A 26697-nucleotide genomic window follows, 5' to 3' on the forward strand; every position below is an offset into this window, starting at 1 on the left:
GTCCCTTAATCTACCTATGATATGCCAGTCACTGCAGTTTCTAGGCTCTGTAATATTTAGGCTTTGTATAGCATAATAATACGGGACAAGCAAACTGCTCTGATGTTTATAAAACAAAAACGTGTGCAGGAGATCGGATAATATAACTTTGTAACAATGAAATCGAACACACTACTGGTTTAAAATTAAACAACCCTGAAATGGATCTCGCTAAAGACAACAAACAGAGGGAAGCAGGTTGATGCTGTACTGGAATTGTATAAAGAAACCTTACTCTTTCAGAGATGGCTTGAGCTCCTTTGCCCAGCTGAATGTCCCATTTGTTACGGTGATGGCGTAGCCTGTGCAACAGAACAGAAGAGAGAAGGTGGAAAAAGTCTTGCGCATAATGGTGCTGAGTGAGGCTTTTGTACTGAGAAGGGAGAACAGTTAGAGGGCGTTTATTTCTACGGAAGTTTTGCATCCCTTTTCTCTGGGCATGGGAAGTAACATTTGTGATCTGCTCAGTCACAAGGGAACACTGTTCAGAGTAAGTGAAATCACAGAACGGTAGAACTGAGACATGAGAAAGCTGTTTATCTCCCTCCCAGGCAGGACTGGTCCCTAGAGCAGCTTATCACCTGAATCGTCCAGTAGAGCTTTCAATATCCCTCTGTGATAATTACATCACATCCCACAACTCAAGGGACGATTCCATAGTCAGTAAAAGGCTGACAGTTTGCTGGGGAGGTCGACGTAGAAGTTTAGGCCTGCCTGCCTCTGAACGGCTCTATATTGCCAACCTAACAAGTTAGGGATGGGCAGGTTTTATTCACCTCCTTGTGGAATGGTAGGTATGTAATAGTAATCACACGACAGCTGCCTTGCATCTCTTGCCCCCTTAGAATCTTGAAGACAAAATAACTTTTGATCTTTTGTCTTTAAATCAAAGAACAACAAGGGTGTGTTACAAGAGAACACTTTGTGAATCTTATGAAATCAGACCGTTCTCCCACTGAATCTGGGATCCTGTGCCTCTGGCAGTGGCCAACAGAAGCAAGCGACCCCCTTCTTCCCCGCCCCCCAAAACCTCCATATCATCCCTATGAATTTATGCAATGCCAAACATGGCCCTGCCTGGCCCCTGATGATCAGCTGATGCCCCGAAGCATGAACCATTACATTACAAATACAGAGTCAAATACAGAGCATTTTAAAGGAACAGCTCATGCCTCGCAAATGCAGCCCAGAAACCTTGGTAGTTTCCACATTGTCTCGAGGGCAAACAAGCATTTTCCAGGAAAGGACTTCCTTTCTGAATTCAATGACTTTATCATGAACTGATTCTTTTGTAATCCAAGTAGCCTAATGATAAATATTGCAAGTTTGGTGTTTTCTATGCACTCTCCCTCTCCAAACCCACACAGACACACACATGCACACCTCCATATCCACATCATCTCCTCTTTACCTGGAGTAACCACCTTGGTTTCCACACAATTTGGATCAAGCTCATCGTGACTCAGGAACTGCTGAATTCTCTTCAGGGAAACACTTGTCTAACAAAAAAAGGGAGGCATCATTTCACGGTCTTTAAAACGAGAAACCAGTTGCCTTCCTGTCGGAAGGGAAGCAGGCTCATGCTTTTACTGTGTGGAGTTCGTGAACCATGACTCATTCCTTCCCTGGGATGGGTTGTATCCCAAACGTCAAGATCTGAGCTATGTCATTTTTGAGATAAAGTAAATTTGCTTAAGTGAAGCAAAACTCACACGAAATGCCACAAAACACAGGCTCACTCACAGCAATGAGGCTGCTAATAATGCAGTGCTAATAAAAGAACATTAAAAAGAGTACGGGAGACACCTGGAATTGTCATATTTCACAGTTCAGTTTGAAATCAAGAGAGATCATTGTTTTTTGCATTTGAAGCAAATAATGAACAAGACCTTCCTTACCTGTGCAAGGTTGCTAATGACCTGGGGAAGCATGTTGAGTGGAAACCTTAAGATATTAAACAAGGAGAGGGAGACAAAGGCTTTCTCTGCATCCAGAATATTATTTTCATCCACACTGACATATACTGCAAATGTCGTCAGCGCAACCTGAAAGCCAGAAAGTGTGTTTGATAAAAAAAACCTCTTGATTTGTTAAGAGCATTCAGGCCTAACTGCTAACGTTAGAAATGAAATAATCAGAGTCAGAACTGGACCAATTCACTACTGCTTTTTATCTTTTCATATATCAAATCCCAATGTGCTTTAAAAGATAAGCCATCGTACCACACAAATGACGCTAATGATTACCAAAGTCTACAGAACAAGACTATCTGCTGATTACTGTTGATTATATTTCATTGACAGCTGAGATTTAAAGGTGAACTGCAAGGCTCTTGAGAGTACATAAAAGTTTAAGGTGTATTTATTAGGGTGTGGTGTGTTCTGGGGAAAGTTCAGGCCACTTTCTTGTTCCTTCCACTCCAATTTGCCCACTGTTAACTTCAGTATCATTGGCCATTGGAGGCTAAACACAAAAATGTAAACTAAGGAGTCTTGGCAGAAAAGCAAAGGAGAAACTCATTTTCTAGTAAGTCAAGAAGGCATTTCTTAGCATTTACTGCACAGGATACTTGGCTTCTATTCTCAACTATGCCACTGACTCTGTGTAACCTGGTGCACCCCTCCATAAAATAGGGACAATAATATTTACCACTCACAACATAGCTGCAATCACACTCAACAAGTGAGTGGGGATCAGTGATAAGAATGCATGAGATCCACAGCTAAATCAAAGGGAATTTAATAGGAAAGTCTGAGAGGGAGGAGAGAACGTGGCTAGCTCTTCATCTGCCCCCAGTGTCTGTGTCTATGTCATACGTCATACAAGGGCATAGTAAGGAGAACTGTTCAGGAACTTGGAAACAAAATATTTCTTCATCAGAAAAATGCCAATTCAAAACCAACCTTTTCCCCACAAACAATTTCAGTTTTGATGACAAAGTTTCCTGTTAAATTTCAGAATTGTTGACACTTCCCATTTTGACATTTCCAGAATGAAAAAAGTTCAGTTTTTAAGGTCAAAATGACTTTTCATTTAATTCAAGTAAAAATAAATAAATACATACAATGAGGCTGAAATCTATACAAGACATTTTGATAAACCCAATATAAAATTCCACACCTCCCCCCGATTTTTGGTGCACAATATTTTTCAAGATTTCGACTTTTTGTCTTGATTTGGGACGGGAACATTTTTTGAAATCTCAAAAATTTCCACAGGATCGGAAAGCTATTTTGTGCCCAGCTCTAACTGTGAGACTTCACTGAAAAATACTTTGATACCCTCTAATGAACAGTGTCATAGAATAGTAAAGTATTCAATTGTTTTAAAGCGTATGTATGATTTTTAAATATACACATTTATTCCAATACCCATTTGATATGCAGACAGTCAATTTAAGGGATTTGCATTTCACCTTCTATTTTATGCCTTGATAGCTTTCAGACCTATTTGTGTAAGCAATCCAAATGATGTTTACCAGAAATGGTGCGCTGACCCACGCAAAGGTGGACAAAGAATTTAGATATGCTGCCCTCTTCAGAACACGGAGCTCATTCTTTCGTATCTCCAGCACTTTCTCCTGGAAGGATGGTTCCCACGCGTAAAGCTTCAGTACCTTTATGCCACTCAGAATCTCATTCATTAGTTTAATGCGGGAATCTTTATACCGCATCTGTTCCACCTAAATTATTCCAAATAACATTGTTTAAAAAAAAATCTGTCTATATTTTTAGACAGACACAAAAGGCAGGCAGTGTATTACATAATTTGTTAGAAATACAAGTGCATTCTAATCAACTTTACTGTCTAGAGGTAAAATTTTCAAATGTGTTGGGACTTGGGCACTATTGAAAATGCTACCCTAATTCTTGCCTTTCTTTAGTTAGATTTTTATTGATGTACAATTTTAAAAGTGCCTATTTATATGTCTGGGTGCCCTTCATTTCTTTAAAATACACTGATGAAACAAACAGTCTCCACTCCATTACCTCCCAGATCAAATCCCCAGGATAGAACGTGGATATAATGAAAAATTAAATGTAACACCTCACCTGCTTGGAATCCATACACACTGCTACTCAACCCTAACCATCTCCTTATAGGTCAAGGGAGAAAAGAAATGCTAATATTTATTAGGTAGTGATTAACTGGCAGATCTGTTGGCTGTCCCAAGGTTTTGTGGAATGTAACTATATTGTTCTGTTACTAAAGCTGAAGCTATTATCACTATTTATCTTTACTTTTAAATTCTGACACTATTTAACCTCAAGGGTTGGGCTCTTTACCTCAAAAAAATATTCCAAACAGTCACTAAAAGATTACGACATCCCATTACTCAGCATAATCTTGTAGCTGGAAAAATCCAGCTAAGAAGCCAAAGGACTTTGTTGCATTAGCATTGCACTACTCATGGAGTGTGAATGACCACGCAGATTGCTAATGGAATAAAGGCTCCTTTCAGCTTAAAGTCAGAAGTTCAAATTTGGCCAGGGTTGGCACTGATGAAAGGCATCATCATCTGCTGACTATCCAATGGTCTACAAGAAATGAGCGGGAAGTTTTAATTTCTACCACAGAGGATAGAAATCCATAGCACAAGTACACCAACACCTCTGCCCTCTTTCTAGGCACTCTCAGTAGAGGCCACCAAGTGAATGGGTATAGAGATGAGGGAATTATCCTCTTGTCCCAGTAGAGGTCCCCATCAGACTGGAGGTTGCTTGGAAGAGCACCTGGCATCATTCTGCACACCCTTCGCTTGAACAGTGAATTGATCAAGCTCTCAATTTTCTTGCTTGCCTAGGGAAGGCCTGTGAGGAGAACTGGCTATTTAAATTATTAGTGCAATCTCCATTAGTATTAAAATCGTTAGCACTAACTAAAATGAAACTTGTTCAGTTTAGCTCATGCATGGTAAGAGATGAGAACCTGCAGAGAATGTGTAACGATTTAATCTGGATTCAGTCTGGATCACAGCCTCTGTCTGTCACTAAGAATAGCTCTTATATTTGCTCTTCTGTACTCAAAGCAAACAAAATAATAGCCTAATCTTCTGTATACATTTGTCCTTTTTGTGGCCCTGATCCCACAGAGGGATCCAGCCTTGGAGACCTGGCTCATTAATTACTTGCCCAAGCTTTCTTCAGGGCCCCTTTCATTTAATCTATGGCTTTGATCTAAAGTCAAATCAAAGAGCCTCTTACAAGGGATTCTCTCACGCAGCTGAGGCCTGGAAAGCAGATTTGGTTGTTTAAAAAAAAAAAAAAAGAGAGAGAAAGTTTTGTCTTTACATTTCAATGACTTCTTTTAAAAAACTCCCCTGCAGTGCTTGCAACTAAAACATAATAGCATTTGGCTTGTGTCAGAATGTAATAAAAAATGACCTGTCCAGCTTCAATATTCAAGCACAGTGAAATGCAAAACAGGACCCAAGCACCATCAGTGGAGAAATGTAACATCAGATTTTAAAGATTCATGAAGTTGAATCACTGAGTTATTTGTAGTAACACAGAGAAGGAATGTAAAAAGAAAAATATGGAGTGGGATTTTGAAAAGCGTTGGCCGCACTCTGCTCCTATGGAAATCAGTGGTAAAACTGTCATTGACTTCAATGGGAGCAACAGAGTTAAGCCAACATTGGATGATACTGAAAAGTCCCATTCACGATTCTTTTGACTGACAGCATCTCATCCAGCGTACACAAACACATTGCGCTTTTGATGTAGGCACTAAAAAGACTGTGACTCCTTCCACTTTTCTAGAAGAGCCACCACCTTGGGTTATGGATAATCCTTAACGTTACCTACCTGGAACGCTCTGGTTTTTATAGCAATTGCAGCATTCAATGGGATTAGTAAGATCATCACTGCAACCCCTGCCAACACAGAAGGCCCTAAAGTCTTGATAGGAAAAGAGACAATGTAAGTTATTGCTCTCCATGAAATGAGGTCATCTCCGGTAGATAGCACTGAAAGAAGCTGGGTTTGGTAAAAAAGTAAGGCATGGCTTCATTAACACGTAGTTGAAGTGACAGTATGAATTTCCACCCCCCACTGGGGAGTTCTGACTCTGCTTCCCCTCTTCTTGTTGTATAGTCTAGATCACAGTATTGATCGAGAGCTACCAGTACTAAACTAGCATCGATGACATCTGAGAGCTCCTGCAATTTATTTGCGAAATTGCTCCTGGCGGAAGGGGAATACAGCAGTGGACTAATGCAAATAGAGCATCTTAACAGATGTAGAAAACAACACCACAAACCTCATAAAAAAGAAAATACAGTCCATATATGAAAAGATACCAAATATTTACAGGCAGGGAATGGAGAACCTAGAGGGGGGGCATTTCCCCTGACTTCTCTCTGATATAGGGAACAGCAATTGACAAAAAACCTCAATCACCCTGAATGTTAATACATGAGGGATTGCATCCTCAGCCTGAGTCACAGGGTCTGTCTCTGTATTTGGTCATAAAATGCTACGAAGTCACTAGTGGCTCATTATGTCACTATGTACCCCAAAGGTAGATTATTTTACAGCACTAAGAAAGAGAAAACCTCTAAAGCAGTGGTCTCCAACATTTTTACCCAAGATCACTTTGCCCCAGCCCGGAGCCCCCTTCTACACCTCCCCACACCGCTCCCGGAAGGGGCCAACGCACCCCTGTGGCCCCAGGGGGGAGGGAGGGTGCAGGGGGCACGTGGCTCCATGCGCTGCCCCTCTCTGCAAGCACCGCCCCCCGCAGCTCTCCCGGCCAATGGGAGCTGTGGGGGCAGTGCTTGCAGGCAGGAGCAGTGCACAAAGGACACAAAAGCAGTGCACAAAAGGACACCTCTGCCCCCCCACCACCGGGGCCACACTAGCTGCTTCCAGAAGCAGTGTGGGGCCGGGGTAGAGAGTCTGCCTTAGTGGCAGCCATGCTGGAGATCACGATGGACTGGGAGATCTTCTAGGATCGACCAGTCTATCGCGATCAACAAGTTGGTGACCACTGCTCTAAAGGGTGTAACAGCCCGAAGTCCACACATCCGGGGCACATTTAGTCAACCAAATGCAGGAAAAACGAATTTCTTTCAGAGCCGACATCTGCACATACTCCATGCTGCTCAAATTGCACATAACCACCGGCCACAAAACATCCGCTCTCCATACCCTGCCACTGATTTCCATGCAGAATTCCTATTCATTTCAATGGTGGTACACTGCAGTTTTACGTGGGCAGAAGATGCAGCATTAGAGAGGAAGGATAGCCTTGTGAGTATGGCACAGAACTGGGACTCGGGAGTCCTGCCTCTGCCCCAAACGTCCTCTGTTAATGAATCACTTAATCGCTCTGTGCCTCAGTTGCCCCATGTGTAAAGTTGGACTAATAATCCTTCAGTTTCCCTACCCTTTATCTGTCTTGTCTCTTTAGACTGTAAGTATGTGTTTGTACAGCACCTGGCACAAGGGGTCCTGATCTCAGATGGGGCATTCGGCTTGGAGCCACTGTCTTACAAATTAAAAACATTCAATTAGCATTAAAACATTTCAAGTGGATGGAAGTCAATGCTTTATACACACATAAGGATAGTTTCCACCTTGGTTGAAGTGGATGCAACTTCACTGAAGCAAATGGTGTGGTATTTATACTATTTATACGAGGGTGGAATTTGGTCCATACTTAGTGTTTTGCACATTTCCTTAGGAAGCATAATATTGACTGTCTACTGTAGGATAGCTGTACAGATTTCATTTCCTCAGTAATGTTTGTACCATATGTATTCAGCCCTCACTAATACATATAGAAAGTCATTTGCATCAGCTGCTGGGAACTCTGTTATGAACCATAGATTGTATACGACAAACCACAGTATATGGCAGTAATTAAGAGATTAATTAATTTGGTAAGTTGGTGTCAATCAGTCTATGCCAAAACAAGACAGAATGAGAGGAGGTTTCTGAAAATGGTGGAGAATTCAACAAATAAAAACCAGTCTGCGTGTCACTGAAATAAAAACTCTGACAAATGTGATGGTTCCTGTACCTGCCAGAGGAAGTATAAAGCTAGACAAATCTGAAGCGGCGCCGACCATAACATGTTCAGGAAAGTCACCAAATCCATGAACCGCTGGGCATCCACTGACATCAAGTTGACAATTTCTCCAACAGTAGAGGAGCGCTTTGCTGAGTTTGTGATGACCAAGGACTGAAAAGTGAGAGACCCTGACGATTATCAATCTTAGACACATGCGGAGAAATGCAGATAATAAATCCTCAGGGAACAGGAAAGCCAGATAGTCTCAGTAGCTACTTCTTCAGTAGGAATAAAACAATTAAGTCAATCCTAAATCATCTTTAATTCATTTGGAGAATAACATTTCATGAGCTATATTTTGTTTTGAGCTCCTCCATCTTGATCAGTACATGATGCCTCTTTACTAGATACAATTATTTTCTGAGATAGTCAAAACACATTAAGGATGCACCCCTTGATTTTGAATATTTAAATAAAACCAGTCTTTGACTGTGCCATGTTTGGTGATCCAACAACACACGCACACTCAGCTGCTACTTTCTTTGAAAGTACTTTAAGGTGCAGTGAGGCATGTTAGAACACTGAGCATTCATTTTATTTTCCAGGAGACTGCTTTCTCCCCATAATCAAGGTCCGGTTCTCTCCTCATTGTCTAATGGCTAAGATCACTCCTCCTTGGCTATATATAGTTACATTGACCAATTACATGCTTCCAGTCTTACCTTTCTGTATATCATCCCAATGATGCCAGTTCTCAGCCTCATCCCAGTAACAAAGCAGTACTGGAAATGTTGATGAAGAATTATAGTCTGCAGCACGGCAGAGAAAAACATCAAAGCTGCAATCAAAAATCCCCACCAGGATGGGGCATCTTTATCCTTAATGAAGCCAATTAATATGCTGTTTTTAAGAAAGTTGGGGAAGAAAAACAAAACAAGGAGAGAGATTAATGGGACATAACATAACACACAGCTTCTCCTATTTATAGCAGGCTGCCACATACTCCCTTTTCTCTCAAATGACAAAAAATTTTCCTGGTCACAAGCTAGGTTATGGCTTTATTCAAATAACATTAGATACAACAGCTAAACATTAGGCCTTGCCAGGGAGAAAGCCCAGTTGTGAACTAACTAGACAGAGAGGGAATACAAGGCAGAACATCAGGCTCTGCTGAGCTCCAGCCTCTATAATGCACTGTCCCCTATCTGGCCTGTCTATCTAAGTAGCTCCATGTAGTCATGAGCTGAGTGATGCATGCAGTGGGACACCAGCCTGTCTACTACATAAGGCAGGTGTAGGAGACTGTACTCACCCTAAGAGCACTCCCTAGTGTCAGGTTAAGGCATTACAGGGACACATCTCTAATGCCCCCATTCGTGGCCACTTCCATGGCCCCACAATAGCGTGTCTCCATCTGGGCCTTCTGTGGCCTGGCCCTCGGGAAGTTCAGTCCCCTTCTGAGGTTTTGAAGTCCAATCAAACAGTCCACACCAACATTCCAACACAAACCCAGTTTCTGTCTTTTTGAGCTAATTGTGCTGCTACCCGCTGCTTCTTCTCAGGATTTTCTCACTGCATTCCTTCCACAGAGATGCCAGCCGCTTCCCACAGCAATCTCCCCATTTCTTCCAAGTCCTACCTCAAGGCCTTCACAGACAAGAGTCTATTTCACTCACTGTGACTCCATCTCTGCTGGAGAGCCCTGGGTCTCCGGCAGCTCTCTCCCAGCTGAGCTCCCTCAGCCTACTTACAAATGCCAAGGGGCTAATGGATCCCCAGCTAACTCTGCCCCTCTGGCAGAAGACAATCATTCAATTACCCCACAGGTCTGGAGCGTGTCTCTAATTTTTTTTTCTTCATCTCCTCCAAAACTCCATCACAGCAGATCATAGTCAAACCATCACCTCATCTTAACCTTCTTCAAACTCCTGGACCACCAGTGCCTCGGGCTGGCTTTTGCCTCAGGGAAATAGGCTCCAAACCCCATTCTCCTAGATGTATCCATGAAGAACTGACGTTCACGTCTACCTTTTAGCTAAATGGTGGTGCCATTAATCTTCATTAATAACCCTTGACTTCTACTACACACAATTGCTTTCCCAGTGAGGCCTGCATGGTAAAGATATGGCTAATAAGCAGAAAATATCAAGTAATGCACAATAACCCCAGTAACTGCATTTCCAATTTCAGGTTATTAGCCACGTAAAGTGGATCTGGCACTATGAATCAGATAATTAAGCTCTGCCACAATAATTCTGCCTTTTCTTATCAGAGGAAAGTGGGACCTAAGATTTCATTCAAAGGGCCAGAGCACCAGCTGCTGTGAACTGGCATAGCTCCAGGGACTTCAGTGATGATTTGCAAAAGCTAAGGATCAGGCCCCAAATCACTTGTTGCAAAAGAATGGAGGCCAGGGTTAACATTCCTTTTTGGCCCCAAACCCACCTTCCCCTGAGCAGCTCCAGGCAGCATCAGCGGACTGAGACATACTAGGTGGGGAGCTCTGTAAAGGCTTTTCCTGATGAACCCAGCATGTGACCTAGTGATCTTTCTGGAAATACAAAACTATTGTTTTGCATGCATCAAAACTTGCCAAACAGCCCTACTTTTTCCAGGCGCTAGAAACAAATTTCCTGAGGCTGCTCACAGGAGTTTAGATGCTTACATGAATGCACGGCAATGTGCCTTGAGATATCATCGACCAGGACATTAAACTTATCTCTGAATTGATACAAGTTTGAGAAGCTCCCAGGATATAATGACATTTAACCCACTTTCCCCTTAAAAGCCTGCCAGCGCTCTCCTCTCCCCCCAAGGCTTGGAAAGGAGATATGTTGTAAACTACAACATGCAGATACGGTGGGTTGGGTCCTCCTCTGTGTAACAAGTTTTTGTGCGTTATACAAAGCACTCACATATCAGCAGGATCTCAGAAGACAGCTCCGCACCAAGCATTATTTTAACAGAGGTTTTTATACCACATGACCCCATCCTTTTCCACCCCACCCCCTACCTTCATTTAAAACCTTAATCCATTCTCCACTATTCTTTCCAAAAGCATTTAAAATGTCGGGGCGTCTTTTAAAGATCGAGAGCGAAAAATGACTGCTTGATGGAACGCAACTGCTATTCCCTGCAACTCTGGTATTTCCTTCACGACATTCTTCCTAGTTAATGAGCTGGTGGGCTTTGTGCCACATGAACAAATCAACACAGAAAGAGAAGTGAGATACCACTTTACAAAGACGCACAGCCCTTTCATGACTTGGGCTGGGAGAGCCGATCTCCCAGGGAGACAAACAGCAAAGTATTTTTAGGAGCCTTACTCCATGTAAGGAGAGTGCAAGAGAAGGCGGGAAAGGTGCTACTGATGCCGCTTCTCGGCAAGGACCTTCCTTCTTGTATCCGATCATTTCCTTCTTCTGGAAAATGTATTCACCCCACCCCATGTTCTCACCACTGCAACACCTTTGAGAATACCCAAGGCCTTGGCTCTGTCTAGAATAAATCTACATATAAGGCAGGAACTCCCAAATCTGTCCCAGCCAAGAGCTACACTGGCCACCTGCCAGGTGTCTAAGGGCCACACTTCATTTGTATACAATGAAGCATATTGCAGCTGCCTTCATCATTGATATAGGCATCAGACATGCAAAAACTACTGGTCCCAGCATGCAGTGCTCTGCCTGCCTGGCTGCGGATGCTCCTCAGCAGTAAAGAATAAACTACTTTAGGCTGCAACTCAGAAGGCAACAGGCCATTTTTTAGCCCAAGGCAGTGCTTTGGCCATGCCCAATTTATGGGTCTTTTATTTGTAGGTGTCCTAGTCAAGACTGTCCGATTTCCCTTTTAGTACACAAGGAAGAACGGCCACCTTTTGCCATTTCACGACGAAAGCTGCAGGGTGTGCATACTGTGTGGGGAAAATAATGCACTTCAAGAAGCATGCTCATCTCTGAAGCGGAGAGTTCATGAGGACTGGGGGTAAAAACGACTGATAGGAGAAACCAACCTTAACAACTGAGGGTTGACAAAAGAAAGCAGATCTTGGAGCAGCTTGTAGAAAGAGCCGATCAAGAAGTATGAGCCAAAGGTTCTTAGCAATGCTTTGAGGAAGGAAGGCTCTTTATGCTGCCTCTTATCCTGGATCAGAACTTCTGCCTCCTCTGGGCCATCATCAACATGGTTCAGCATATGGTTAGATGTCTTCACGTATGCCACCTCTTCTTTCCTAAGGATATGAAACAAACGATTACGGCAAAAATTCAGGAGCACTATGGCGGCTGTGTGACCTAGTGAATAGAGCCCCAAGCTAGAACACAAGAGATTTGGGTTCTATTCCTGGCTCTGCCACTGGCCTGTTGGGTACCCTTGTGCAAGTCACCTCACCAGTCTGTGCCTCAGTTCCCCTCATCCGTAAAACTGGGAATGATGATACTCCCTTTGCAAAACACTGAGAGCCACTGATGAAACATGTGATACGTTTATTATGATAATACTATTTGAGACTCTGGGTGGGATTTTCAGAAGCACCTAAGGGGGTCAGGCATCCAACACGCACTGACTTTCAATGACAGTTGGGTGCCTAATTCCCCTAGGTGCTGTTGGAAATCCCATCTTCTGTGATGCTCTCACTCAACTCTCTCAGAACAGGCTGGCAGGATTTTTTGCTGCCCACCCTTTGTCAGCAGGTGTTGGAACCGTGCTGTCTCACTGAGGCAATTCTGTCTTATCCAACTCCACCCTGAATGTAACGCAGATGGGTGAAGCCTCCTGGATGTTAGGATCAGCTACAAGGAAGGACAGGAAAAGAACCCTGGGAGCAGCCAGGACTGAGACGTTAGTTTTGAATTAACCTCTTTTGTTAATAACATCAGGACCGGGCCTTTTTGACTTTTTCCAACGACTGAGTAGTTTTTTTGGAGCTAGCTGAGGTCTGAAATTTGGACAGGCCACAGATTCTCAAAGTGACAAAGAGTCCCGAGGCAGAAATGTGTTCACATACATCACTCCTTGAACAAAACTGTGGAAATTCTGATGTGTTCACAGACCATTTGTGAACAGAAAATAAAGGCTAAATCAGACAAATAAATTCTTTGCTGAAAATAGTTCACTGGGTTTCACAGTTCATTCTCTCGCTCAGTATCTGCCAGGTTCGATTTGCTCAGTTTGCAAGCAACACACTTGGGTTTTTTTCGGGGAGAGGGGGCTACCAGCACTGTAAACTCAGCAAAAGGATCTGAAAAGCCATGATGAGTTCTCTCTGGCTTTCCCTTCACTGCCTGAAAAGGCAGTGGAAAGGGTTTTAAAGCAAGATAAACAAACGTGCAATAGTTATCTTGCTGTAAAATATTAAGTTGAGACAATGCATTTGTGGTGTTTATCAGGGAGGAGCTAGGTGAGATCAGCATTATCTTCCCACCTAGGGTGGACTACACTTATTTAACGCTGCAGTGAAACTCCTGGGCTTTTCTTGACTGTGTTTTTACAGCAAGATAGCTAATATACATTAGTTACTCCACAGGAAAACACACACCTTTAACGGTCAGTGCAGACACGCCCTCTATTTCTGACATCATCCCTCCCCAGTTGGAAAGATTCTGCAATTAGATCATAAGAACTAATGATTTTGCTGACACGAGGTTGAATAGATGCCAGCTCTGTCTCCCACAGCCAGATTGGCTCTGTAGCTTGGATAGGAGCAAAACTGTATTTTTGTCAGTAAAGCAAGCAGGCAGGACTTGAAGCACACCCAGGGAGCACATACGCAAATTATAATACCCTATTTTCCAATTCTTTTTATTATTATTATAGCTAAAACTTACATCCTCATTCCTCTCTTATAGTCCATTTACAGAGCTGGTTAACAGCTATGGTTCTCAAACTTTTGTACTGGTGACCCCTTTCACATAGCAAGCCTCTGAGTGTGACCCCTCCTTATAAATTAAAAACACATTTTATATATTTACCACCATTATAAATGCTGGAGGCAAAGCGGGGTTTGGGGTGGAGGCTGACAACCCCCCTGTAAGAACCTTGTGACCCCCAGTGGGGTCCCGACCCCCAGTTTGAGAACCCCTCAGTTAGACTCATTGAGGAGAAAGTCATGACCCAAAATGCTAAAGTTTCACACCCCGATGGACAGGAACAATAGGAATGTGAGAAACAAACACAGTTCTCTATAAAGTTGAGGCTCTGCCTATGCCAGCCACACACAATTTGTTTGATTTATAATGCAGCCCTGTGTCTGGTAGGGACATTTCCAGCCCCCCTTCAGCTCCCCGAGTGTGGCACTCTAGTGTAGACGTACCCGTGTCTGCCATATCATTTTTAATACAGTGTCATATAACCCTTCTCAGAGCAGGTCTAATTGACACAGCATTAAAAACACAGATGGCAGCCACCGGTCTGTCTATACATGGGCTCCCAATGCTGTTAACATCGGTGGAGCTGGATACAGAGCAACTAGGAGCATCTGCCAATCCCTATAAGGTAAGTGTAGCCACCTCACTTTAGCTGTTTTAGAACAATGTGAAACTCAGTGAGTTTGGGCAGGGGGAGGTTCCTGGAAGGTTCTCTTTTGCTTTAGTTCACTTGCACTCCCTCTGAGGGTATGTCTATACAGCAGCTGGGAGGTAATTCCCAGCTAGGGAAGAGAGACCTGAGCTAGCCGCCTAAAATAGCTGCATGGCCATGGTGATGCAGATGGCAGCTGGGGCTAGCTACCTGAGTACATATCCAGGGAGTCAGGCAGGACTAGACTCAGGCACCTAGCCCATGCTGCTGTCTGTGCTGCTGTGGCCATCCTATTTTTAGCCACTAGCTTGAGCAGAACTACTATGGGTATGTCTGCCCCAACTGGAATTATATTTCCCAGCTGTTGTGCAGACGTACCCTGCACTTCAGAATCACTAGTGCCTTTACCACCAAGTTTCACCAGTTGGTAACACAGACCAGAAATTCCATCCAAGTTCACAGCAAACTGGCCTGGGTTTGCTTGAAAGAATCTCAAAACACAATGAACTTTTTGACAAAACCCCAGGCATGGTTTCAGAATGGAAGTTCTGCTGGGCCCTAGACGTCTCTGTAAACTGTTTGCCCTCATTACACAAATCTCATTAGGGCGAAGTTGGGTTTATGTCCGTGCACCAAGAGGCCAGATCCCACATAATGCACATTACACCCTTCCATAAAAATAGACAAGTTATTAAAAGAACCGAACAGCCAGCGGTGTTAGTACTGGAAGCTCTTCAAATCGCAGCTGCAAAGCAAAAACTCCCCCATCACATTTAACCCTGCCAAAAATACTATTATGAGCATTAATACTATTAACCCATAATGGGGGCTTTCCAGCTTGGCATGATTGCATGGAACAGGGAAACAGAGGAAAACCTCTGTCCGGAGAAGAAATAGATCTACAATTAGAGGAAATGGAAATGAAGGACCCACTTATTGACGTTTCTGACTATAAGCACATCCTCAGTGAGATCTATTTATTTAGAAGTGCTTTCTGACACCAGTCAGTGGGTGAGAGAGACACAGTCACAACAAATAATTGTCCTTTTAGATCAGATTAGGACAGAATGTGAGACTGAAAGGACACCTCATCTAGTGTGCGAACTACTTGCAAAGGCCAGGCCGGATGCTAGCTGCCCGTGAAGACAAGGGAAATTCTGCCCCTAACTTCGCTAGGAGCAGGGGCCTCTTTCATAAGCAATGTTGGTCCTTTTTAAAAAGCTTGTTATTACTAGTTGAAAGTGAGAAGCTGTACTAAGCATCTCATCCCTAGTTCCTTATTCCTCACCCCAGGAGCTTATTCAAAGGCTGAAGGTGGTGTGAGATGTGAAAGCCTCATGCATGTGTGTGTGGGGATTCCTTTTGTTTCTTAAGATGCACATAAAGTCTATTCTCAAAATTGATTCAGAATGAGATCGTCAGGCTCCAGCTCTATTGTCTCTCAGAGATTCCAGATGAAGTCTGCTCAGTTTCGAGTAAGGAGATCTTCCCCCACCCAAATTACCACCCTTGCAAACTCAGCCTGGTCCTTTTGGCTCACACACCACCAGGGGTGGAGATTCTGCACTTATACCTAACTTAGCAATTCTACAGGTGATGTCTGAGCCAGAGAAGACCCCAGCTCACTTTCTCATAAGCGTGTTGGTTCTGCAGTGCTAACAGGAGTAAAAGTGTATTAAAGCAAGCACACGTGACTTAATACTTCTGGAAAACAGATTGGTTGAGTTAGTAGGTGGCCGTTTTACATAGGTCTTGTCTACACTACAAAAGTAAATCAACCCAAGTTAGATTGTAATTACCACAGTGGTTCACGTCCACACACGCCCCATCTGTCGGGGGTGCACATCCTCACCAGAAGAGCTTCCACCAACTTAACTGTGTGGGGCATTGTGGAACACTGACAGCTGGAGCGTCCCCCACCCTGGGGCCAACAGCCCTAGCTGTCAGCCCCGGGGTAGAAGGGCTCCAGCTGTATTAGTCTCTAAGGTGCCACAAGTCCTCCTTTTCTTTTTGCGAATACAGACTAACACGGCTGCTACTCTGAAACCATGAGGGGCTGACAGCCAACAGGAAATGTAAGTAATGCAGTGTCTACACAAACACTGAGTCATCCTAACTACATTGACCTAAGTGCTGCACCTCTCACGGAGGGGGAAGTTATTAGATCTGTGTAGTGGGCAACTTACATCAGCAGGAGCAACATTGTAGTGTAGACCAGACCTTTGCCCCTTTTCAGAGCAGGACTCATTTTTAACGTACAGACAATTTAGAGACCAATCTCGGTTTGCTAAAATGTGGAAGTACTTACTGTTTCCGTTCGTCTTTTTGTTTATCCCACTCTTTATGCAGCTGTTGTACAATTATACTGGAGGTATCTTCTTTATTCAGAGACCATAAGTCTTTATCTTCCAAAGGCCTCTTATAACCAAGAATTGCCATGCTGTATGAATATAAAAATAATAGTTCCAAATCCATTTGGCTGATAAAATTAAAGACATTTATTAACATTGGAAACTTCAATACCATTTAGCTAACAAAAGTAAGAGAAATCTCTTTCTAAACCAAAAGTGATAATTAGACCCTAAAGCAAAAACTGAGTTACAAACGCAGGGAAAGGAGGTCAGATAGTTTAGGTTCCACGTTTAGGTTTAGTTAATAAACAACATTTTAAAAACCCAATATATTATGGAAATATTGTTGTGATTTTTTTTAAAAGTCAACAAAAACAATTTAAAGAATTGTGATGAATAATGAATAATGAAACCATCTCCAGAAGTGTTTGAGTTGAATTATACTACTGCATGAGAATGGTGAAGTGTTAGGAAGTTAAAATAACTAAACTAGTCGAGAGTCACTGTCTGAGCTGAATGACGTATAAAAATCAAGAGACTATAAACCACCAAAGGAAAATGGGATTTTTTCCCCACATATATCTGAAAATTATTATTCCTCAATGGCATATTTAGGGTGAAGTTTTCAAAGCTGCCTAGGGGATATGAACAGCTAATGCCCATTAATTTGTAATAGGAGTTGAGCATTCAAATCCCTTAGAAGCATTGCAAATATGACACACTTTATTAGAAATGGTCTTACTGGGTTTACACATAGGATAATAAGAGGACATTGCTAATGACAGTGTAACTATTATCACTGAAGCCAAAGCAAAAATCCCAGATGCCACCACCCTCAAAGAAAGTTTGAGTCTGGATGTGAATTTTGCAGTTTGCCCATCTCTCTATCAGGGATGGGCCAAAACTTTGGATCTGAATCCTGATCTGAACTTTGCACCTTGAACCCATGTGTAACACCAACAATTCTATTGTTGAAAGTTGTCATGTTACATATATGTCTCGATTTTCTTTCCTTATGCTTCAGAAAATCCCCTTACGAACACAGTACATGAAAACTTCCACAGGAAAGTAAAGACATCCCCCCTCCTGGAGTATAAAGGTAGCAGTATTATCCCTGTTGTGCAACATGTTCTTATGACTCACCAACTCTCTTGCTGTATGTTAGCATTCCAGTGCATAGTAAGCAAATTGTATATATTATTTATTAGGCTACTCTTCAGTTTCACCTCTACAGTTCTGAAAGGTATTATGAATCTTCTTGGCACTTTATGGACAGATTTTTAAATCTCTTTCACTGCTACCACTGGTGTCCTGACACCTCTCAGGGGAAACATTACACTAGAATGAACAGGAAGCGAGTAACTTTATCCAGTAGATACTAAAAGGGAAATTTTTGGTTGTCAGAAGTCCCGTATTTTTGCCAACAAAAATGGAGGTTATCCTTGGGGTTATAAAAGCCTTAGAAGGACATAAAATGAAAAGGAGGACTTGTAGCACCTTAGAGACTAACAAATTTATTTGAGCATAAGCTTTTGTGAGCTACAGCTCACTTCATCGGATGCATGCACTGAAGGACATGCTCACCTTGTAAACCACCAAAATGTCATCTTTGAAAGAAAGCCTGAATTTAACTCTGGACATGGATTCTACAAGAAAGTTAAATTAAAAACAAATTAAGAAGTTTAAAATAACATTGCTTCAAAAAGGACAAAACACATTTTAATCATTTTTGATCTATCATGGAGTATAACTTATGCACTATGTGCTAATAATGACATAAAATTATCTCTTTCATTCTCCATTTCATACAGGCTCCTTTCTTTCCTTAACAACCACACCTCATACTGCTTTTTAATCACACTTGTACAAAATGAAATGTCATTCTTTGCTTTCAGAAATGTTCGTTTCAGAAATTAATTCAATAATTCAGCATTCTCTCCCAGCTTGGTTCAAACATAAATCCAATTATGAAAACAGCTTAAAGAGATAGAGAAGCAATTTAACCTCTAGACAGCACTATTGTCTTATCGTAAGGTTATTCCTTGTCCATCCTCAAGTCCTATAGGAATGGCTCATTTATTAATAAATTAAAATCCCAATGGCTTCACATATCATTAAGAGGACATCCATCAAACTGAAGTCCGTCTCTCCAGAGATAATCCTTGGAACAATTAATATCACATTTTAATTCTCATAAATATATTTGCTGCTGCATAACAATTTAATAAATGAGGTGCGGTATTCTCAGTATTTCTAATAGTGAGATCTATCTTCAGCAACCAACTGCTCTGAGCTGGATTTCAACCAGAGATCTAGTGGTGAAAGGCTCCGTGTATCATTACCAATCTCCTAAACCAGTGTTTCTCAACTGGGGGATCATGACGTGTTGAAAATTTTATTATAATATAAAGCAAAGAAAATCTTGCTCCCCCACTCCCTGCACACAATTCCCCTTCAAGGGCAAGCATTCTCTGTCAACCTCTTGAAACACACATATGAACCAATTACACAGGATTATTACGGTTACTACTGCGCATTTTTAATCTTAGTACATATAATGGGGGGGGAGGCATGTTGTGAAAATTTTTGACTTCATGTAATGGGTTGCCAACCTAAAAGGTTGAGACACACTGCCCTAAGCCACCCGAACACTCCTCCCAATAGAGACTATCTCCCTTACATGTCACCTAAGAAATTCTATAAAATACAATCAGAGGAATATAACAGTACTTACAGGATCTGAATTAACAGGGGAGAAAAATGGAGGGTTTTCTTTAAAACACGAAAGGATCAGCTCAATGAGTATCAGTGCAAAGTAGCTGTAAAATGTGGTAAGTCTGAACCTGTCTTTTATCTGGCCCTAGAAGGAGAAAAAACAGTAAAGGGTTGTTTTCATTAGACTTAATTCTTGTAGAAGCTACTAATTTATTGAGCTGCTTTCTGGCAGTGCATTTTCTCCCCTAGGGCTCTATCCTGCAAATGTCTTACTATGTGGAATAATGGTTATAAATGTGGGTCCCTATTCATTAAGGCATCTAAATATGTGCTTAAAGTTAAGCATGTGCTTAAGTTTCGTTGACTTCAATGGGACTTAAAGTATGTGCTTAAACGCCTTTCCTGAATAAGGATACTTTTCTGAATTAGAACCACCTGAAATCTTTTTCGGAGATTGTGGTGATGATATGTGCAGGATCATGCCTTTAATATACAGTCATAGGAACTGCCACACCAGATCAAAAGAGGAATCCATTTAGGCTAGTATCCTGTCTCTGACAGGGGCCAGTACCAGATGCCTTCAGAGGAAGGGGCAAGAAACTTTGTAATAGACAATTACTGTACACTCTTCCCTTAGGGTAAGTTTCTTTCCAGCTCCTCTCAGTTAGTGGTTGACTTACTCTTCATAGCAGAACTGTATAATCCCTTATACAGTTTTTGTTTATATCCTGTCTGATGTAATTGTGCACACTCTCATTAACCATAAAAAATCTGTAATCCGTACAGTCAGAGAGGGGGCGTTTCTGGCCACTGATGGTTGCAAAGACAATAGAAGAGACGTTGCCTTTGGGTTTGCTTTAATGGTCCAGGTCTGTAGGCCATCCAACCTCTTGATTTAGATTTACTACAGAATTAGCCATTGATAAAGCCTCTCCCCCTCGAAAAAAGCTTTCGGTGCTGCATCATGATGTAGTTCAACATTTTAACTTATTTATATTAGCCAGATGGAATTTTGATTACGTTTGAATTTTAGCCTCACAGTTACACTGTGAGGGTGAGAGGGGCCATAACAAGGAAATTCATTATTACTGTACTTGTTAAATTTACACCAGTTAACTCACAAGGGCATCCCACTCTGGCATGTAGTATTTTCTAAATTAATATTGCACAGACTACCATTTATAGTTCAATTCAAGCTCCATGTTTTATGCAGCCCAGTATATCAAGATCTCTCCTATAGAAATGATATTAAATGAATAAATAATCATTTAAATCACCAAATAGTGCAGAACTCCCATTGACTTTTATTGGACCAAGATTTTATGCTTAGTGTTCTTAACATGCTGCTTTTCTTGCCAGGCCTTCAATTATCTAATCACTAAATCCACAGGACTTATTCAATAGTCAAATGGAAATTTGCTCGGATCAGGGATATGGCAGTCCCCCTCTCATTGTGGCAGAACTAGCTATGTTTTTAAACATGATCATATCAGCACAGCTTTCTTTTCTCTCCGTCTAACTTTCTGATCTTTGCTCACAACCACAGTAAGCGTGAAATCCGGTTCCCATCACATCAAGAGTTGACTGTGCAGCCCATGGAGTTATACAGTGCAGCCAAACTGTATGATCCAAGCAGGAGTACTGGATATTAAGACATATTGTCTCTGCTACCACTGTTCCTTATTTAAAAAGGTGGCTGCGATCTGCTCCACTGTATGTGAAACTGGTGCAGCCCTCAGATTCCTGCCAGGTGTCCAATGCATCCTTTGATTGAGCATAGTCTGGGCATTCCCTTGGCATGCAATGATATGACTCAAAAGTTCCCTTTAAATTACAGACAGATTGAATTCCATCTTTGGAGTCAAACTTCCCCTTTGTCTGGTAAAGTTCAGGTTCAGATATGAAATCTAAACTGGGTGACTCATTTCCATGTATCCTTCCAAGTCATGGTAATGCTATACCAGCTGTCCCCTACACAAGCACAGTATGTTTACCTGAGCTGTTGCAGCCATGATCTTGGACCGGAAAGGACCCACAGCACAGAGAACAGACAAAAACCAGAATATTATGAGCACTCCTGAGGACTGAACCCCTCGCAGCCTCTCGTACTGAATGAGTACTGTGGCTAACACCTGTGAAAAGTAAACACAGGAACACATAAATACATGCCTGACACTGCTTTCCCCATTCATGCTTTCAGTGGGTGCCCATCATAACCCTCCCCCCCACAGCAGCAACACCACTAAAATTACAGGATTACAAAAATGGTTTCTTGTGCACTTAAGGTTCGGCCGTGCTCCCATGGAAGTCAATCGCAAACTTTCACTTGCCTAATGAAAACAGGACAGGGCCCTTATAAAATAATTTCTCTCCCTGTTTTCATGGGCTCTGATTCAGAAATTTGTTTTTTCTTTTAACCGACATTTCTCTTGTTTGTGCCAAATTAACAGTAAGGGTGAACGTATTTTTAAACTTCATTGGTTCTTCACCAAAAAGTTCACTGCTTCCATCTAGATAGGTGGAATTATAACCTGTCTGTGAATGTTTTCATCCCACATAAGGAAGCAAAAGCTAAATGGATAAGGATTAGTATTTCATCTTCTAGTTTGAGTTCTTTAGCAAAATGCTTTTGGTTTCTGTCCAATAAAGAGCCAACAATAATATAAATCAGAAGCACAGTTTGACACAGGGTAGAACAATACACAAATAGGGCTCCAATACATTGCTTTGCTCAGGAGAGGTCAAAACAAGCCCAACATAAAAGACAAGTCACTTATCTCTACACAACAATCACAAGTAAGGTAGCATGAAGAATTTTACATTAGGAAATAAATGATGCAAAACAAAGCCTTCCATTAAACTGACATTACTCACAATCTCTTCAATGCAGACTGTTTGCACTAGGAGCTTTTTTCAGGAAGCAACATTTTTCATATATAAACTCAAAAAATATTAATAATTCATTCAGCAACTTTTTAAAAAAAAATAGAGAGAACATTTAACGGCGGTGAAAGGTGTCAGACTGACAATCCTCCCAAAGTTCTGTTTGACCATCAGAGAGATAGAACATGATGAAGCTAGCCATTCTGCTTCACCCCACAGCACTCTGCCATCCTGCCCCAACCAATAAAAGCATCAACTCGAGAGCTCGGAAGGTAGTTCAGTTTCCATGGCCCAATTACTCCTCAACCTCTCTGCTAAGGCTGTCAACATTGGACCAATTCCAGGGTTTTGGTGATCAGTAGAATCCTGTGGAGAATGCACAGGAAGGTTTTTCTACCCCATTAGTCCACAAAGGGTAACTTCATGCCAGCGAAAGCTACTCCCATTAATAGTCACTGATAGAAATGCATACTAACCATTGTGATGCCAACAATTAGGGGAGTGACAAAATAGACAGGGGATGGGGCTCTGCTTTGTAGGAGTTCATGGAAGGAGAAGAATAGGTCTGCCCAGCACACACACCACAGCAGAACACCTAAGATCTAAAAAGAAGAATAAGTGTTAAATGGGGAAGGCATATGATAAATTTGCCTCCAGGTGCAGATCTGCAGAAGTAGTTATATTTGGATCAACGAGAAGCTGATTTAAAATAAAACAGTGCCATTACTTCACCCAGGTGAAGAAAACCATGAGCTAGGTCAATGGAGGGTACATACACTGATTTATACCAATTGGGAATCTGGCCTCATACTTTTTTTGGGGGGGTGTGTGAATGTGATATGGACACAGACATACATATCTGCCTATTTTCACTATATTAATCAGTTTTAATTGGAAATCCAGTGGCACAAATGAGAGAGAGAGAAAGAGATGGATCTAGTGAGAAGTGCTCTGGACTGGAGCCACGAGTTTTACTCCTGGATTGAACCTGATTCTCTTGTGGTCCAGCACAAGAACTATGTACCACTTAAACCCTCAAAATAGGTTTTAAGTGAGGATTAAGTGGTCTCATGCTGGCCCTTTGCACAGGGGTGAGTTCCAGCAAGCCCTTCTCTCAGGTCTGTGCATCTATCTCCAACATCAAGAGCATTAACATCCTTTACATTGCCGAGGTGTGTACAAGCCTTAATCTCATTATTTTAACCCTTGCCCTACTCTCCCTTTCCCCTCCTTTTGTTTACTCCCCTTACTTGCCTCATCCCATTGGCAGGTAGATTCTAAGCCAAGGAGGTTCAATTAAGGGTGGTAAGGCATGAAGTGATTCATCACGTACCTACCTTGTGTACACAGTGGCTGGCTTAATGGATTTTACGGGTCCTCAGTGTTCAGCTCCCGATACCCTCTCGCAAAGCATTTCATTGTGCTCTATAAGGTTGGCTAATTAATATATTTACAGTGTGCAAAGGGAGCTTTTATAGCTACCTGCCTTAGCTCTTGAGCTGGCCATTAGGGTTTCTATTGCCATTTCAGTTTATGAAGTTATAAACTAACGAGATGACCTCTGTGTGTGTGTGTGTGTGAGACAATTTAAAGTAAATTTACCCCCATGGGTTGTGTTCCATTCATCTGGAGCTAGTACACAGGGCAAGATGACGCAGCGATGTTATATTCTCAAGGTTACAATTCTTGTCAGCATATACACCTGTGTCAAAAACTACCCAAAGACATCGGGGCATAGCAAATCTGTTTGGAGTTCAACCAGCCCAACCACAAGAGGAAGGCTTTGGGAGGTACGCAGATGGGTTCCACGTGACAGGAATTAAATCTCCCAAGCGAGAGATGGCTCACAGTGACTCATGAACTGAGAATGCGAATGGAGAGAAATGGAGAGAATGGCAGCATCTGCCGGGTACTTCCAGTGTTACTATTCCCTAGCTGGAGGGAGTGTGGGAGATATGTCACAAACTGAAGAGGATGGAGATAATTAGAAAAATTTTAGTGAGCATGCTGTGAAGGGCAGTGTGCGAGCCTCCATCGAGAGGACACCTGACCCAATTGTCACGGTACGGTGAGTTGGGAGACCTAGGTCAATTCCCCATTCCACCACAGACAACCCTGTGGGACCGTGGGCAAGTCACAGCGGGCTTGGCTACAGGGTGGGGTAATGCGCTCTACAGGGGTGTGATTTTTAAAGTGCACTAACATGTTGCACATTAATTGGTCCTTGTAGACCCTGCTGGTGTGCACTAAATATTCCCTGGTGTGCTTTAAAGCAGTATTGTGTCATATAGTACTATGGAACCTTTCCTGCACACTAATGCAGCACTTTAGTGTGCTTCAGAAATTACACCACCTCGTAGTGCCTATTACCCCACCGTGTAGACAAGCCCTCAGTCTCTCTCTGTAAAATGGGGATATACTTACCTCACCACCGTGTTGTGATGATACATACATTGAAGATTTTGAAGTGCTCAGATATAGGGGTCATATAAGTGCGACGGATTGATCCATAGATGGATCGACAGATAGCTGTACTAAGGAGATCATTGGGATGATAAGTAAATTGACACTGGAGAGCGAACTTTCACTGCACCACCCAAGGAGCGGGAGCTCTGCTTATCCAAGCCAGGGAGAGGGGTAGCTTGTAACCTCTAGCGACAATGCCTAGGTATTTCAGGGATCTCTGTGCATATTGTTACCTACCATGAGCCTGATCCAGCTGCCCTTACTTGCACCCAGACCTCATTGAAACCAGTGAGAGTGGCATCAGCCTAATGCTTTGAGCCTGAACCCAGACTTGGCCAGGGCAGAGACTGCCCTTCATTATCAAACATTTGTAAAGCTGTATTGATTTGCTAACTTTAATCTAGAGGCAGATAAAGCCATTGATCTTCCACCTCGTACTGAGTTTCCCTTTTATGTACCATTTGCCTGGAACTTGCATGTCTCTGCTTCCACTCCCACATGTGACCTCAAGGATACACATTTGTGCAGCGAGTTACAGAAAGATCTTACCGTCTTGAACCTGCTCAGCATGGAGAGTACGATGTATCCTCTTTTGTAATGTTTCAGATAAAGGAGATAAAAGGGTAAGACAGCCCAGAGGTAAATGCTAGGGATCCATGCTAAGATGGTATTCTGAAAACATGGTGTTAGGTCCGGATTGTTGGTGTGCACCGAAATGTTGGGCTCCTGAAGAAAAGATGCATAGACATGAATTAATGGGGAGCCTTGCTGGCTACAATGGCTTTTCAAAGGAGCTACTTCTGGACTCTGCTAGAGGGTGTAGGGGGCACTGAGCTGTTATTCAAAGGAGATGCAAACCCAAGATCCTGACTGTGATGGATTTGGAGCTGCTCTGTAATAATTGATGAACACTGCATGTTGGCCTTGTTATTGGGGTGTTTAGTGTATGAATATAAGGGGTTAATACAGTAGAGGGCTGCCTAGAGAAACAGGTGGCAAGGAAAAGAATGGCACAAGATAGCCAACCTATAAAACTGGTTTGGACGAGAAAGGGTCAAAGCCCAGGAACACAAAAGAACAAAAACAATCCCCCTGCCAACCTATAACGGGGTTTAAAATGGGATTCTCTTTCAAGAAAGCATAGTTTTTTGGGGGAACTAGATGGAGACTCAGGGACGTGCTAGGAGCTTCTGGAGAAGCTACGCCTACCTAGGTCACTATCACAGCATGGTAATGCATTCGGCTAGACACACATCCATGTAGATAGTACGTTGTTTTAAAATCCATTTTTCTCTAAAAGCTTTGTTCCCACTGGTAAAAAAAACAATACTCCTGTTTTAAGGCGGCCATCTGATCACTGTACACCACTGGTCCTATAATCCCAACCACAGGTGCTCAAACTCAGTCAGAGCTACTGGATAAGCACCGTGGATACACAAACTGCGATAGCCCAGGGCCCCATATAAGAGTGGGAGAATTGCGGAATTGCACCCCAGCAGAGGTAAACACACAAGGCCTGGCCCCGGTGGGGGTGCACTCAGGGACAAGTGAAGGGACAGAGGTGCAGAGAACCCTGCAACTGTGACACTGACCATTTGTGGTCATTAAAGATCTTGTGACCTTTGTCCCAACAGAAGGGCTATGAGTAATAGTTGTAAATGTTGTGTAATCCCATACAGTAAATTCCCCCAACTAAACCCAACCTGTCTAT

The 26697-nt window shown here is 42.4% G+C and overlaps 1 protein-coding gene across 5 annotated transcripts in view; it reads right to left on the bottom strand.

Annotated features, from left to right (window-relative positions):
- The window catches only part of ABCC3 (ATP binding cassette subfamily C member 3), a 76652-nt gene that overhangs the window by 25756 nt on the left and 24199 nt on the right, over positions 1-26697 (bottom strand). For 3 of the 5 annotated variants that reach the window (XM_073311346.1, XM_073311343.1, XM_073311345.1), the window contains exons 2-15: positions 25536-25712; positions 22997-23122; positions 21632-21769; positions 19657-19782; positions 18507-18568; positions 16880-17011; positions 12068-12286; positions 8778-8955; positions 8065-8226; positions 5847-5939; positions 3518-3721; positions 1938-2084; positions 1451-1538; positions 275-341 (exon numbers count right to left, since the gene is read on the bottom strand). In XM_073311346.1, the coding sequence (XP_073167447.1) occupies positions 275-341; positions 1451-1538; positions 1938-2084; positions 3518-3721; positions 5847-5939; positions 8065-8226; positions 8778-8955; positions 12068-12286; positions 16880-17011; positions 18507-18568; positions 19657-19782; positions 21632-21769; positions 22997-23122; positions 25536-25712 (1919 nt within the window). The remainder of the gene's footprint in view (positions 1-274; positions 342-1450; positions 1539-1937; positions 2085-3517; positions 3722-5846; positions 5940-8064; positions 8227-8777; positions 8956-12067; positions 12287-16879; positions 17012-18506; positions 18569-19656; positions 19783-21631; positions 21770-22996; positions 23123-25535; positions 25713-26697) is intronic. The other 2 variants (XM_073311347.1, XM_073311348.1) reach the window with 2 other exon arrangements.

Source organism: Lepidochelys kempii, chromosome 14 (assembly GCF_965140265.1).
Source record: "Lepidochelys kempii isolate rLepKem1 chromosome 14, rLepKem1.hap2, whole genome shotgun sequence".
Taxonomy (NCBI): domain Eukaryota; kingdom Metazoa; phylum Chordata; order Testudines; family Cheloniidae; genus Lepidochelys; species Lepidochelys kempii.